At 43.2% G+C, this 13,609-nt stretch overlaps 1 protein-coding gene across 2 annotated transcripts in view; it reads right to left on the bottom strand.

Annotated features, from left to right (window-relative positions):
• Nucleotides 1-417: 417 nt before the first annotated feature.
• The window catches only part of LOC118429767 (voltage-dependent calcium channel gamma-3 subunit-like), a 46,096-nt gene continuing 32,904 nt past the window's right edge, over nucleotides 418-13,609 (bottom strand). For both annotated transcript variants that reach the window (XM_035840399.1, XM_035840398.1), the window contains 2 exons: nucleotides 8,815-8,955; nucleotides 418-2,591 (listed from right to left, as the gene is read on the bottom strand). In XM_035840399.1, coding sequence (XP_035696292.1) covers nucleotides 1,723-2,591; nucleotides 8,815-8,955 — 1,010 coding nt within the window. In that variant the 3' untranslated portion in view covers nucleotides 418-1,722. The remainder of the gene's footprint in view (nucleotides 2,592-8,814; nucleotides 8,956-13,609) is intronic.

Here is a 13,609-nt window from a genome sequence, read left to right as displayed (position 1 = left end):
ATACGCACAGCACGGCAGCAATTTTGTCTCCCCAACGATATCATTATATGTCGATGAAGATTAGACATCGAGGTAATAAGATACGCCAAATACCAAAGTCTTATCCAGTTGCTTGAGTAATTGCTATTTGGCGAATATCATTATAGATTTCATCATCATAGATTTAAACTAGTCCATTTGGTTGAAAATCAACATGATGTGACTCGTGAAGATCAGACAGGTTAATAGTTTTTCACTTAATATGTAAATATGAAATTCCCTTAAGTTTTCTCTTCCACAAGCCCCCCCCCAAATTTATCCAGTCTCCCAGAGCTTCTTAGTTCTTCTGGTTACTATAATTCCGTTGGTATTTCAACGCTAAAGATAATACATCTAGTTCATTCACCCAGAAAGAAGAGCCTATCAAAGCACTCAACGTGGATTGTAAAATCAGTTTATGGCATCAGAAATTCTTATAAAGTAGATTTCTGCTGAACTCATCAAACTGAAACCAACCGATTTACAGGCTCGTAAAACCAACACTCAACTGCCAAGATTTACGTTTTAGGTCCAACTTAGTATAAACATTAGGTAGGTGGTCAGCCTTTCATTGTCGTTTGACCGTTTGGCATTGCAGGACAGGGTTCATGCTTGGTATAAGAAGGGAGGCCTTTCTTCACTTATTTAGTTACGTAGCACCAAATTCCACAGACAGGCTCACAAACATATCATATTCTACAAGGGGCCATCTCTATATCTATTGTATTGCACACTTACTACTCGGTATACGCTCACATTTAAGAATAGATCTTAAATAGATACATATAAAATTTGTCAATCAAATTACTAGATTCTTATTAGAAAATTCCGATACCAGGCACGGTGGAGAAAAATGAAATGATACAAACAAGCATGCGGTTACAATTTACAGACTTCGCAAATATCGCCATGGTGATCCCAACATTGGAATGGGGTCAATACTTTAATTGTCAATGCTTAAATTACATTCAACTTATGCAGTAGTTATCACAAAGTCAAAAGAGTCCTTGCCGTCGCACCTCGAAGGTTCTCTCTCTAACTTCTAACTCTAGTCTATTATTAGTAACTGACCAAAGAGTCAGAGGTTGAACCCTGTAAAAGTTGCACTGGCAGCAATCCGATCTCGGTGATCCGGGGACTTCACAGAGGGATCAGCTTTGCAGCTACCGCCCGACTATAAAATTGCATGTTCATCCTTCATGATCTCTATTTCTTTTCACTGCACAATGAAATGGTATCAAAGCTTTTGAAAATCGCGCATCAATAGAGCAGAGGGTAATGCCAGCAATGCCAGCGCCAAGCTGCATGATACTTTCAAATCTTTCTCAGTCTTCAAAACAGCTTCAGTGTTTGAGCAATGCGAAGGGAATTGGCACCGTCGCTGTTGCATTATGCAGCACTTTCCACGTTGGAACAACAGAGGGATGGAGCCGTTTCAGATGTATCGATGAAGCGGTGCACAGTGTACTTTGCAATGGTGATAACTGAAGGACAGTCAACACAACGTGTCTGATGACCACAGTCTAAGATGAATTCTTCATGCGACGCTGCGGTTTCTACGTACGTGCACCTTTGGTCATACGACTTTGACCGCACCTGATCGGCCTCCCTGGCGGATACTGCCAGCCCACGGACGGACAGGTCACGTGTGATGCTTCTTGGTCCCATGGTTACCCTAGTTCTTGCATTTTTTCAATAGTTACTTTAAACTGGCGTGGTTTTTCGTAGAAAGTCAATCGGAACATCCATGTACTCAGGAAAGGGATACACGGGAGTTGAATGCTGCCTGGGCAGTGACGACCGACGGTTTGCCCGGGTACATCTGGGCTCAGGCGTAGGTGGTTCCAGGTAGTCCTCCGTGATCGAGCCGCGCCCGTGGAACGTGTGCCTGGACGTACAGGACATGGCAGGGGACGCCTCCAGGTCCATGCCAGGAGGAGACGGTGGTTCAAAATCGAAAGCTGGCGACGAAGGATCAATGTATTCAAACCCGGGAGACCTCTGTTCCAGATATTCCTCTATGGACAAGTGTCTAGTTTGACCAAAGGATGCCCGTCTTGCACTTATATCGGGATCAGGAGGAGATGGTTGCCGCCTGTAGTCCAGCAGGTCACGTGCACAGACGTAAACGTCCCCCGCGCGAGAGGTTGTGGGATAGTCTGCCAGCATGGGCTGACTGGACGCGTACGTCTGTCTCGTGGGGTCTCGCGAGAAATTTCGCAGCGGTAACTCGTACGTGGATATATCCCCGGATGCAGCAGCTGTATCGTCGATGTCTACCGCGTATGGAGGCCACTCTTTGGCATTCTCTGTCCTATGCCTGAGACTGTCAATTTTCTCTGCGAAGAGGCTTTTTTCCTTCGCGGGCGACTCTTCGCAGAAATGACGCCAAGCATCCCTCTCTCGTTTCGAATACCAGTACACCGCTGATACCCCCGAAATCTCCATCCCGGCAAAGGAGGCTGCAGCACAGTAAAAGGACCAGCCGAAAAAGTACTTGGAGTTGCTGGTATCTCCGTGAGGCTTGTGCAGCATGGAAACAAAGATGATCAGCCCCACCAGATTGCACAGACCTGCGGAAGAGAAAGAAGAGGAAGTAGTTAAAGAAAATACTACATGACGATGCAGGATGTGCCACTCAGATAGTGACATTTGACAAAGGGAAGCAATGCTAAGTTGCGTTGTGTTGTGTTGTTGTCATTACAGGCTAATCTCCAACCAGATCCACGGTGCGTAATGTATAGTATCAAACTCCGGTGCCCGTTTCACTCCCTTAGCCGGCTACACTCCCTGGCCAGCTTTGATACTATCTTATGGCACCGTAGGATCTGCTTGGAGATTAATTACAGGCCAGTACACAGCTCTGCGCATACAAGTCAGTATGAGTCCCGTATCGACATGTTTTGGGGTGGTTACGTTTGCGGGGAAGATAATTACTGTTTTACTTTGACCCCGCCATTGTTATCGAACCGAGAAAAAGACTTCTTAGGCTGCAAACTTTACCTAAGCCAAAAACCGTCAATTGACGCTTCGCCGATATCTGGGATCACAGGATTTACACGTCGCGAGGAATCTTGAATGTACAGATGTATCATGGCGATTTGGTACATTGCACGTTTAGTAACCAAAGGTAAGAAGATACAATACGCCGGTTGCAACATAGAATAACGGTCTTTTAGTCCACTGCAACGTCTATGGGGAAATCTCGTGTGAGGTCCAGAAATTGCAACATAAGCCACAACTGGAGGAAATTGCCCATTGCAAGTTAGATAATCTAATTATGTGTATTTGCAGTTATTTACTTATTTAGATAACATCCTTTCACCGGCGTTGGTCAAAAGGGGCCCGTGGAAGCTGTTTCGGTGTCCAGGACGTTATCTGGACTTTACATCTGCCGCGGCTCAAGTTTGAGCCAGTTGGTCATCAAAGGCAGATCACGGCCATGTTCTGCCTTCAGTCAGCCCAGAGGAAATTACTCCACTGTTAGTTACTCAGTCCTCTATAGCGGGGGATGAGCAGCAGCGATCCGAAAAGAATCTTAAAAGACCCGAGGGGGCATGTTCATTGTAGTCGCCGAAGTGTCCATTTACTCTGCTGAGAGGCCGTGATCTCCACCATACAGTCCGTTTTATTATACAGCATTGACCGAGCCAGAGGCTTCCTGCAGATTCAAGGGCACTGCTCATCTGAAACATTGATGTTGTGGTAAATGGAACTACAGGAAATAAAAGTATCTTTATACTTATCAAAAAAGCTGGCGCAGGAGGCCGCAATGAGGGTGGTGAAAGTTAGAGCGTGCATTATCACCAAGCAATACAATAGTGGTGTTAAATGTAAAGTATGGCTGAAAATACAGAAATCGCAATAAAAGTTTTAATCCATGAAATCCATTGAGCGCTCTGTCAAATTTTATGTCGCAGTGGAATCGCAGCGAGGTCGCCTCCCTGGTAGAATGGGGTCTTACTGCACGATATCAAGGAAGCAAAGCAATCAGACATTCTAGATCTCATGTTGCCTTCACGGTTCGAAAGTACCCTTCAAGCTTATTCCTCCTGCTGCAATTTCCTGTCAAATCCATGTATACCTGAATCAACAGTCATCTGTGGAAAACTATAAAGTACCGCTGAGCCTTGGACCAATATTTCCCAGCTTATTTCTTGCTTTCATAAGCAAAAGCCATAAATGTAGGTAGACTGAAGTCTCATGAATATTTTCCATCTGAAAAAGCTTTGAACTGTAAGAGTGTGCCATACACTTTAGGCTCAGCGGGTATCCTTGGTCAGTTGTACATGGAATGAAGTCTTCTCCTCGGCGTTAATGTTTCCACTTCATCGGCCTTTTTACCGCAAGGAACACCTAATTCTCAGCCGCGGTTTTCAAGGGCATTTAGACCCAAGGAGTGGTGAGTGGTTCACGGAAACAAAGTTCCCCAAAGGGCTAAATATTTCAGCGTGGATTGGCATGAAGGAAAGTGATGAAGTGTGCGGTTCATGGGGATTTACTCCTGTCTGGGAGTTAATAGGCTCTGCAGAGGGTAGACTCAATGGTCAACCTGGTTACATCACCGACTAGAATACTTCCACCGCTTTTACCTTTGAAATTCCCCTGAGCCTACTAGGCGAGGAAAATGGAGGTCTGAGCATGCCTCGTGTGATACAAATACCACTAGATGATGATATAGTAATCTATGTTCTCGGGAAAAGGCACTGATATAGTAATCTATGTTCTTGGAAAATGCACTGATGTAGTAAACTATGTTCTTGGAAAGGCACTAACTCGTCCACGTAACGTGCCAAATTACACCCTGATATCGTCTGACTGAATCTCTGTTATAAGACCAAGGAATTCAGAATTCACATCAAAATAATCATTGTTATAAACTGTAACAATGTCTGGTAATATCTACCCCTATATGGTAATTGATATTTTGAAGAAGTACAGTTACTAGCAGAACGGATTACGGCTTGGCTGAATGTGTTTCATGTTTATTGATTGTGCTATCATTGCTTCTATCACTGTGTGTGTTACTGAGGCGCTCTGTATGACAGTAACAAATGTAAGGCTTTGCCCGGGGCCCGCGGTCCATGGTCAGGATGATGCCCCCACTACACACCGGACACTTTGATAATGACTTTCTATACCTTTCTGGCATTCCTTCAATTCACGCCGTGCCGCCTCGCCCATCGAACCCCACGATGGGGATTATTGCCTCTTTTCGTGAAACGTGAACAGAATGCGAACTGTTGGGTATGGGCGGGAGGTAGGGACATCTGATTCCAGTTGTTTAAAGATAAGATGTAGTTTGTTCAATTTGACATAAGAAAAAGGATGTGAATTTATATCGTACAATATCATGAAGGGTGGTAGGTAGGGACATCTGATTCCAGTCGTTTTTAAAGATAAGATGTAATTTGTTCAATTTGACATAAGAAAGGGATGTGAAAAGATGTGAATGTACATCGTACAATATTCTGAACGTCTAGACTCAGAGACTCTTAAAGTAACAGAAAGGACCGAAATAAATGGACTCGAATCAGGTCTCTCGCTATTAAGACTCTAGTATTTTGTTCCATGTATGTTAAATTGTATGTATAGACTTATAGGACTCATTAGGACTTTTAATGGCGTTAACTGTTTTTCTGTTATATACGTTGTCTGCCTCTTCGTAGCTTCCCTCATGACATCAATGAAAAGCGGCCTGCAGGCCGATTTGAGCTTTCATGAATAAACAAAGTTCCAAACAAACTTGGAATGAAATATGTGGTGAACACCGGTGGGGTTACAGAGACGCATTCCAAGGTTGAAGCTTCTGCGTTAAGTTTTAAAGCGTTCAGACGATGGCGGATAGTCTGCAGTAGGTGTGACTCAGACGTCTGTTTATTATTCACAGCGGATTCCAACAGCCAGCGCGCCTAGATATAACTATGAATAATTGCTAAGTCTACTGATTAGTTTAATGCAGTAATCGCGGCAGATACCTTTCCCCGATATAACACATGCAATCGATATTGTTGGCTTAGATCACATCATCCAGTCGCGATGTAGAATGATTAAGATTAGCCATAAGAATCATGACGGCGAAGTTTACGTTCACTGAAATTCACTGTAAATCCGAAAGCACTCTCAAGTTCTATCTTCTGTATCCATCCAAGACGTTCCGAAAAGCCCGATATTGATAGCTTTATCGTCAGAGCGTGCGATTGAACTGTGTGCGTCTGTGATACTGGATTGGCACTTACATCATTGATGTATGGCCATGGATGTGCAAACTGAAATGGCAGGATTTCTCAAAAATGGTACATTACTGTTACAAATGTATCTATCTTTAGAAAATAATGACAGTTTTTTTCCGAAACGAGACGTGAAAATTTAACGAAAGGCAGAAGTGTAATAGGAAAGCCGGCACAGGCCCAACGGCGAGTTATGACTGCAGATGAGATACATTCTACACGAATACTCCATATGTCTTCGTGATCTACGGTATCTATCGCACTTACACATCGCCCGTTCCGTTGTAGAAGAGCGCCTGGAGGCTCTGGTTTACTCACATACAATCATATCAATTTTTCAGCGGCGTCTGCTATGAAAAAGGGAGAGATATACATCTTCTGAGACATTTTTTTCGACTAGGTAAGCTCTTGAACGTCATCTTCACATCTAAAATGACATAAAAGGGCCTAAAAGAACCAAATGGGGTCTGATATGCAGTGTAAATGGGACAAAACCCAACGTGACGCCCTCTATATATTGTCCATACAATCATTAATGAAAAATATGCAGCAAGCCTTACTTACCATTCTTTCGAGTTATTTCGCTCGTTTCAAAATAACGTTAGAAGGAATTTCTAGCCGCCATATTGGATCGTCATTGTTAGGGATCTGCATCTGGAAGGTTTTGTACCTTTTTTTTAGCTCACCAAACGATATGACGATGGATGCTTTTGGTTCATAGATTATAGAATAGTACAATTCTATGATCAGTGACCTGTACCTAGCCCGTCGAGGCATGAATGTACAATAAAGGTCTTTCATTCATTCATTCATTCATTCATTCATTCATATGATTATCAACTCATACAATTTGTATACTATTTTGTTCTCAGCTTCAAATTCATGCTACAATATGGCTATCTTGAAATGAGCGGAAAAACTTCGTAAATTCTTTTAAGACTGCGTATTTGTATTCGTAATTGTACAGACAATGTACTATACAGGGCGTCACAAAAGGTCATTGCTTGATATACATTGCACATTACTATTAGACCCTGTTTGGGTCCTTCTATAACGGCCCTTTTATGGCCACTTAGCTATTCAGTCACATCCCGTCGTGTTGAGTGCCGTATGGTGGATAGAGCATGTCCTTATGGTGTTGTCTCTGCTGCACCTGTTTGTTACTAGTATATCTGCTGTTACAGAGAATATATTGATCAGCTTGGAAACCTGCTACAGTGTACATTAGGAGCGACCTCAACACCAGACCCCTTTTAGCGAGGTGAAAAGTTTTGCGCTCATTAGGCAGTCGTATTTTAGCGCACATTACCAAGATTTTGAAGTCGATATAAATAACCACTCTGCTTCAATGGAGTGATTCTGCCTGCTCCAGACGATGTCTTGTACGGAAACCATTTGTGGTTTTCCCGTAATGCAGCCCAGACCAAAGAGCATGAATCTTCATTCACTTCGCTGTCTGGTTTCACACTGGCGTAATTTCTGATTAAGTGAGCGGCCCAGAATCTTATTACATACTTCCAGCTGCAGTCTCGCGTTTCAATGCAGCATATCAAAGTTCGTACAAGTTTCACAACTGTGTGTTAAAAGCGTTGGAAGACGAAATACGTTTGATATCACACTGTTCCTCTAACGATCGAGTTGGAAAGAAGTCGCAAGCACATGGCGCGGCAGCAACTGGTTACAATACACTAATGAACGGCTTGTCACGTCTAACCTTTGCACATCTAGATGCAAGCATTGATTAATCTATCAAATTAGGATGCCCTTTCTGTGTTTGATGGCAATGAGTTCAACTCTACGATAGTTATAGAGAAAGCCAACTTTTGGGGACCTCGATCTTGGGTTGATAATTCTGGTACTTGACGGCATCTCTGACACTATGCATATTCAGTTTATTTAAGTCAATTATGTTTTTTTAATCATTATTTCTGCATACAAACTCCCCAGATAAAGGTTCTGATATTTTATGTTGACCTCTGGTCTCTTCCGTTCAGCTTACGTTACCCTCGATTTGATTTTTGTTCCTTTTTCTGTTCACAAATTGTATTGGGTTTGTTGCTTATGTTTCATTTTATTATATTTCAGCCATACCATAGGTATGGTGAAATATATTGTATTCGAAATGTTTCTTTCTTTCTCCTGTCAAATCTTCAAATCGAATCATCACCGAATGACTTGAAATTCGGCACAAGGGTAGAGTAAGCCAATACCCTTAGGCGTTTTTTTTCCATTTTTTTCATATCTGCCTTTAAAATGATTTTATTCATGTTTTGGGGGTGCACTGGAAGAGTCCATTATTGCACTGGGAATTTTTTAAGATTCGTTTTTGGGCTAAAGTGTCATTAGTAGAAGTGACTTAAACAAAAGTGTTCCATTTTTGCACATGGGTGATTTTGGAATAGTGTATTGTTTTGCATGGAGAGGGAGATGGCTGAAATATGCTGTATTTGCTCTCAAGCAAATGTCGGCCTTTCTAGTTGTATATGAATTGTTGCGGACTCCAGGAAAAATAGTGGTACAATATATAAGTAATGGAGATCTAAATAAGATTAATAAACAAACTTACCTGCGATGACATCCACGACACCGGTGATGAGACTCAGCACCAGTCGGCGTCTGTCGAACAAGGCTCCCATGTTGATGATCCCGCCCAACAGCTTGATGACCAGGCTGGCAATGGTGAAGGCGCCAGTCGACCGGATCGTGCCTGGAAAGGTACAGAAACAATACAAATGGCTATCGTGATGTACTCGATTAATCTTCAAGCAGATCCTACGGTAGCATAAGATATAGTATCAAAAGCTGCCAGATGAATGAAGCCGGCCTAGGTGTGTGTTTTGCTCCCAGTGGCTGATGACACCCTTTGGCCAGCTGTACTCCTTAGCCAGCTTTGATAATACTTTATGCCACTGGTAAATCTGCCTGGAGATTAGTACTCGATACAAAAGTTACGATCGCCAGCGGAAGTTATCTAAAACGTCTGACCAGATTAAAAACTTATCAAGTGTCTCGACTAACTTTCGTAGCTTATTCTCATTCTCTGGATGCCTAAACTTCATCGAGTCATCATTTAGAGATTCCCTCCAGAGCACCTTTTGGAAACCCGCCAGTTGAGAATCCAGTATTCAGTGCTCAATCCGGTACATCGTTGCCCTCGCGGCTTCAATTAGCTGGGAATTCAAAAGCGCTTTTGACGTCACTGTTGTACCGGAACATTTCGTAGGCATCGATGTGAAGGGAAATAGTTAATTCTGTCCGAACTCTGGGACCTGTATATGTTCTACTTATCGTTGCTTCAACGTCCCAAAAAGAAATGGAAATCATACATATGAAATATTAGTGGTACGTATACTGATCAGAATAATCACCTAATTCCGTTCCAAACAAATTAGTTCACACAAGATAACTGTCACCATGGTTGCTGGTAAAGTAGCAGATACCCTGTGGTGATTACATTATGTAGCAAGTGGCAGGGCACAGTTTGAGGGGCTGGTCACAATATATGAGTGTGTTTGAGTAAGAACGACAGATGGAGCAGGAGTTTGCTAGGCTGGATTATGTGATCATGAAGCTAAATATTATGCATTTGCCGGTATATTTGATTGCACCTTTCTAGTTAAATGAAAATTCCCTGAGTCAAACCATGTCATCAGCACAGCGCATTTCTTGCTATGATTTTTTTTATATTTACTTGAAGTTCACCACAAAGCAAGGCTCGTGGAGCCACTTAGGCGTTTTGGGTTACAGTGCTGGATACTGAAGACAGGTGTTTGTTTACCCTTGTCTTAAACAGTTTTAGATTGTACGTACCCCACAGGGAAGCAATTTTGCATTGCAAAATCGTTTGTGAGTGATTCCTCACATGTGTCCTCTTATCCCAGATCGTCACACCGCGCCACGGCGGTGGGTGGAACCAGATCCGTAATGAACTGTCATTTCTTCACTCGCACTTAATTAGAGGAACATCGACTCAGCGATATTTGATTCTGTTCCATTGACGTGATGGAGAGGATTCCACAGAAGCGAAGGTCATGTGTCAATATTGATCAGCCAAGGTGCGCCGCCGGATTAAAGACGCTGGTTATTGATCACCTACTCTGACATCCATGCATGGTCGAGATATGATGTACCGTGGCCGATAGCAACAATGGGCAACACACCCAATTTTCCTGGTTAACACGTCTATTTTCTGCACAACACACTTAATTTGCATCGCAAAAACATAAATATGCAGCGCAACAAAAGTAAGTGTACTGCGCAAAAATGTAAATCTGCAGCACTGAAAAAAGTCAGTGTGTTGCACAAAATAAAGTAAGTGTGTAGCGCAAACAAAAGCAAGTGTATTGCGCAGAAAATAGATGTGTTGGTCATAAAAATAGGTGTGTTAACCAAAAGAATATGTGTGTTGCCCATTGTTGCTGTCGGCCACCGTAATGCAACAAGAGTTATGCAACAAGAGTTATGCAACAAGAGTTATGCAACAAGAGTTATATACCACTCGAAAGTCATGACCATAGCACGTCCACAAAACGAGACATCAAAAGTGGCACTGCTGTACCATAGAAAGCCGCCATCAGGCTCACTATCGAATTTTGTTTCCACAAACCCTACCACCTACCAAATGCCATTAGGATCCATCCACAATTTCTTGAGTTATGGTAGAAACATACAACTCTTCACCCCACAAATAAGCGGCACCGAAAACATACCTCCCTTAGCGAAGGTGATAGATTTGAAAGGTCTGGGCCACGCGTTCTTGATTAGCATTAACAATTCCCTGATTAGTCAGTACTTACAAGTCTCTCGTTAAAAAGTATTTTCTCTTAATTCTGTTCATGGTGCGTGTCATCAAATCTGAGTATTAATGTAGGAAATAGAACACCTGGGATTTAATCATTATCATTTGTTTACCGTCTTGTCTAGACGAACCTGATTGATTCCCCCTCGTTTGCAGTCATTTGGTTATCACACGATAAATGAGCTATCAGGGGTAGGGCTGAGTCATTGTTGACGCATGAAATCAGTCGTGTATCTATGTACAGAATTATGGAAAATAAACCATCGCGGGCTTTTAAAACAAGTTAGGGCAAGGTCGCAAAGGTTCCTGAGATCGTCGTACGATTGCTAACTTAAGTTAAGGTGTTTGTTTTTTGGACAGCCATGCATGTTTCCTTCAGAGTACAGCTGTCTTGTAACACAAAAGGCTGTCTTGGATCCTTGTCGGTGGTTGCTTCTGTCACAGCTTGCTTGAAAATCCTACCTTATCAAAATCGTACGACTACCGCACGACCTATGTGACAGCGCCCAAAACGTTGCAAATAAAACAGAAGGTTTAGAGTTTCTGCCTGGCTGTTGAGCATGAGGTACGTCCGTCTGTGATGGGTAGAAAGATTTGATCATTTATCATCACGACTGTAACATTTCATTGCCGCGTTAACTGTCGACGTGACATAGCTGCTCGCTGGCGTTAGATTTAGTCTGTCCGCGGTATCTCATGTGTGTCTGATACACAGCCGTGAAGAGCATACAAAGTAGGGTGGAAGTACAAATCATCTGAACTTGGAAGTCACCCACTACATACACAGGCAGTACTTAAGTAATTGCTATATGGTGTATCTTATTGTATGGGATGTCTAACCTTCATCGTCGCACACAGACCTAACAGATGACGCGTGTCGCAAATGTTGCTACGTCTTGAGTTATTGAGGTGTTCTTTAGCTACTTTTTACGTTCATATCGTGTTGTCTGTGCGACATTCACTGCACGAGATCTAATCATTAAGAAGACTTTGACGTATGCGTAAATTCATAAAGTATGCATTTACGAATAATTAACGTGCGTTTAAAGATCAGATTTAGTTTGGTGATTCGTTGTACGGTCTTACAACCACAATCTGATGGCACTTAGTGTACATATGTCGTACACAATCCAGCTGTCTTGCTGTCGCAGAGAAAGACTTGGATCCTTGTCACAGGTTGATTCCTAGCCTTGGTGCCATCCGATCACTACCGGGCCCGCCATTTTAGGGCAGCGAGTGCAAGGAGCCCCCGTAGAAATCGCATAGTACCCAGGCTTATTGGATCTGTCCCCGCCTGCTTATGGCGCTGTCACACTTCTAGCATTTTGAAGGACAAAAATGTACGTCTCCTGTAAGTTCAACTGATCTGGTTAACGAAGGTCTGTTTTGTATCCATGTCGGTGGTTCGTTCTGTAATGGCCTGCTTGAAAATCCTTTGGCATTAAAAATCGTACGAGTATCGCACGACCTATGTGACCACGCCCTTATACCCCTGTCACATTATCCACGATCTTCGGGCGTATCGCTGGAAGATCGGCCATATTTAGATCGACAGGGGGTTGCGCGTATTTTTTAACTGAAAACCGTCCCTGTCACATATAAGCCATACTTTGTACCTTGTGCAATTGTTATTATAAGCGAGACTCGAGCGATTGCCGCAGAATCGTCGTCCGATAGATTTCGCCAAATGTGACAGGGGTATTAAAAATCCTTTGACATCAAGTCGTACGACGACCTACGGCAAATAAATGTGACCTCGCCCTAAGTCGTCATGGACTGGGACTCCGCGCCATAGGCACGTCCTGAACCGCCCAAGCAGATTATGTGTTATAGCGCAGGTTATAACAATAATGGCAAGTTCGTGATCCACCGAGCCTCTCGCTAATGCGCCTTGGCCCTTTATAGCGCTTAACTAAATGTGCAGTGAAACTACTAGATTACGACATGTTTTATTGGGTAATGTGCGCCTAGCGGACGCGCTGCCTATTAGTAAGCAGAAGCTACTTAGCTGCAGTATTCACGCTCCGTACCGGCACCTCTCACCAAGGCCAGCGTCATCACGGCGTGGTAAAATATGATTTCCCCAACGTCAGAGCTGTCTCTAACGACCACATCTTGCTGCTGCACTTAATCTTACAGACATCTCATTTCCTCAACCTTCACACTCCGCGGTAACTCCGCCCCTCCCACTTCATCAGCGTCAAGACTACGGGAATTGCAGCCACTGCTTCCACTCAGAACAGCAAATTAAGTTCGAAGAAATTCCCGCAAGGTCCTGCATCTATCAAGCAGAGGTCAGGCCGTTGTTATTGCCTGTGCGAAGTGCTTGACGAAGGCTAAGTAAGATAATCTAAGATAGGTTGAAGGCTTGGGAGATTAATTTTCTTGTATGGTCTGACGGCCCCGGGGGGCCACAACCCTTCTTTCTCCATCTTGTCTCGAATGCATCATCGCCACGTCAGCATCGCCGGAAGTGTCTGGCGGGGAAATTTGCCATCCAGACGGAAGGGGAATTCTAAATGGAGTCCAGAGGTCTCGATAGGACTTGCGGAAAAATACAATA

Source organism: Branchiostoma floridae, chromosome 13 (assembly GCF_000003815.2).
Source record: "Branchiostoma floridae strain S238N-H82 chromosome 13, Bfl_VNyyK, whole genome shotgun sequence".
NCBI lineage: Eukaryota > Metazoa > Chordata > Leptocardii > Amphioxiformes > Branchiostomatidae > Branchiostoma > Branchiostoma floridae.
The sequence above is the reverse complement of the archived record's forward strand: the minus strand, read 5'-3'. Positions and strand labels throughout refer to the sequence as shown.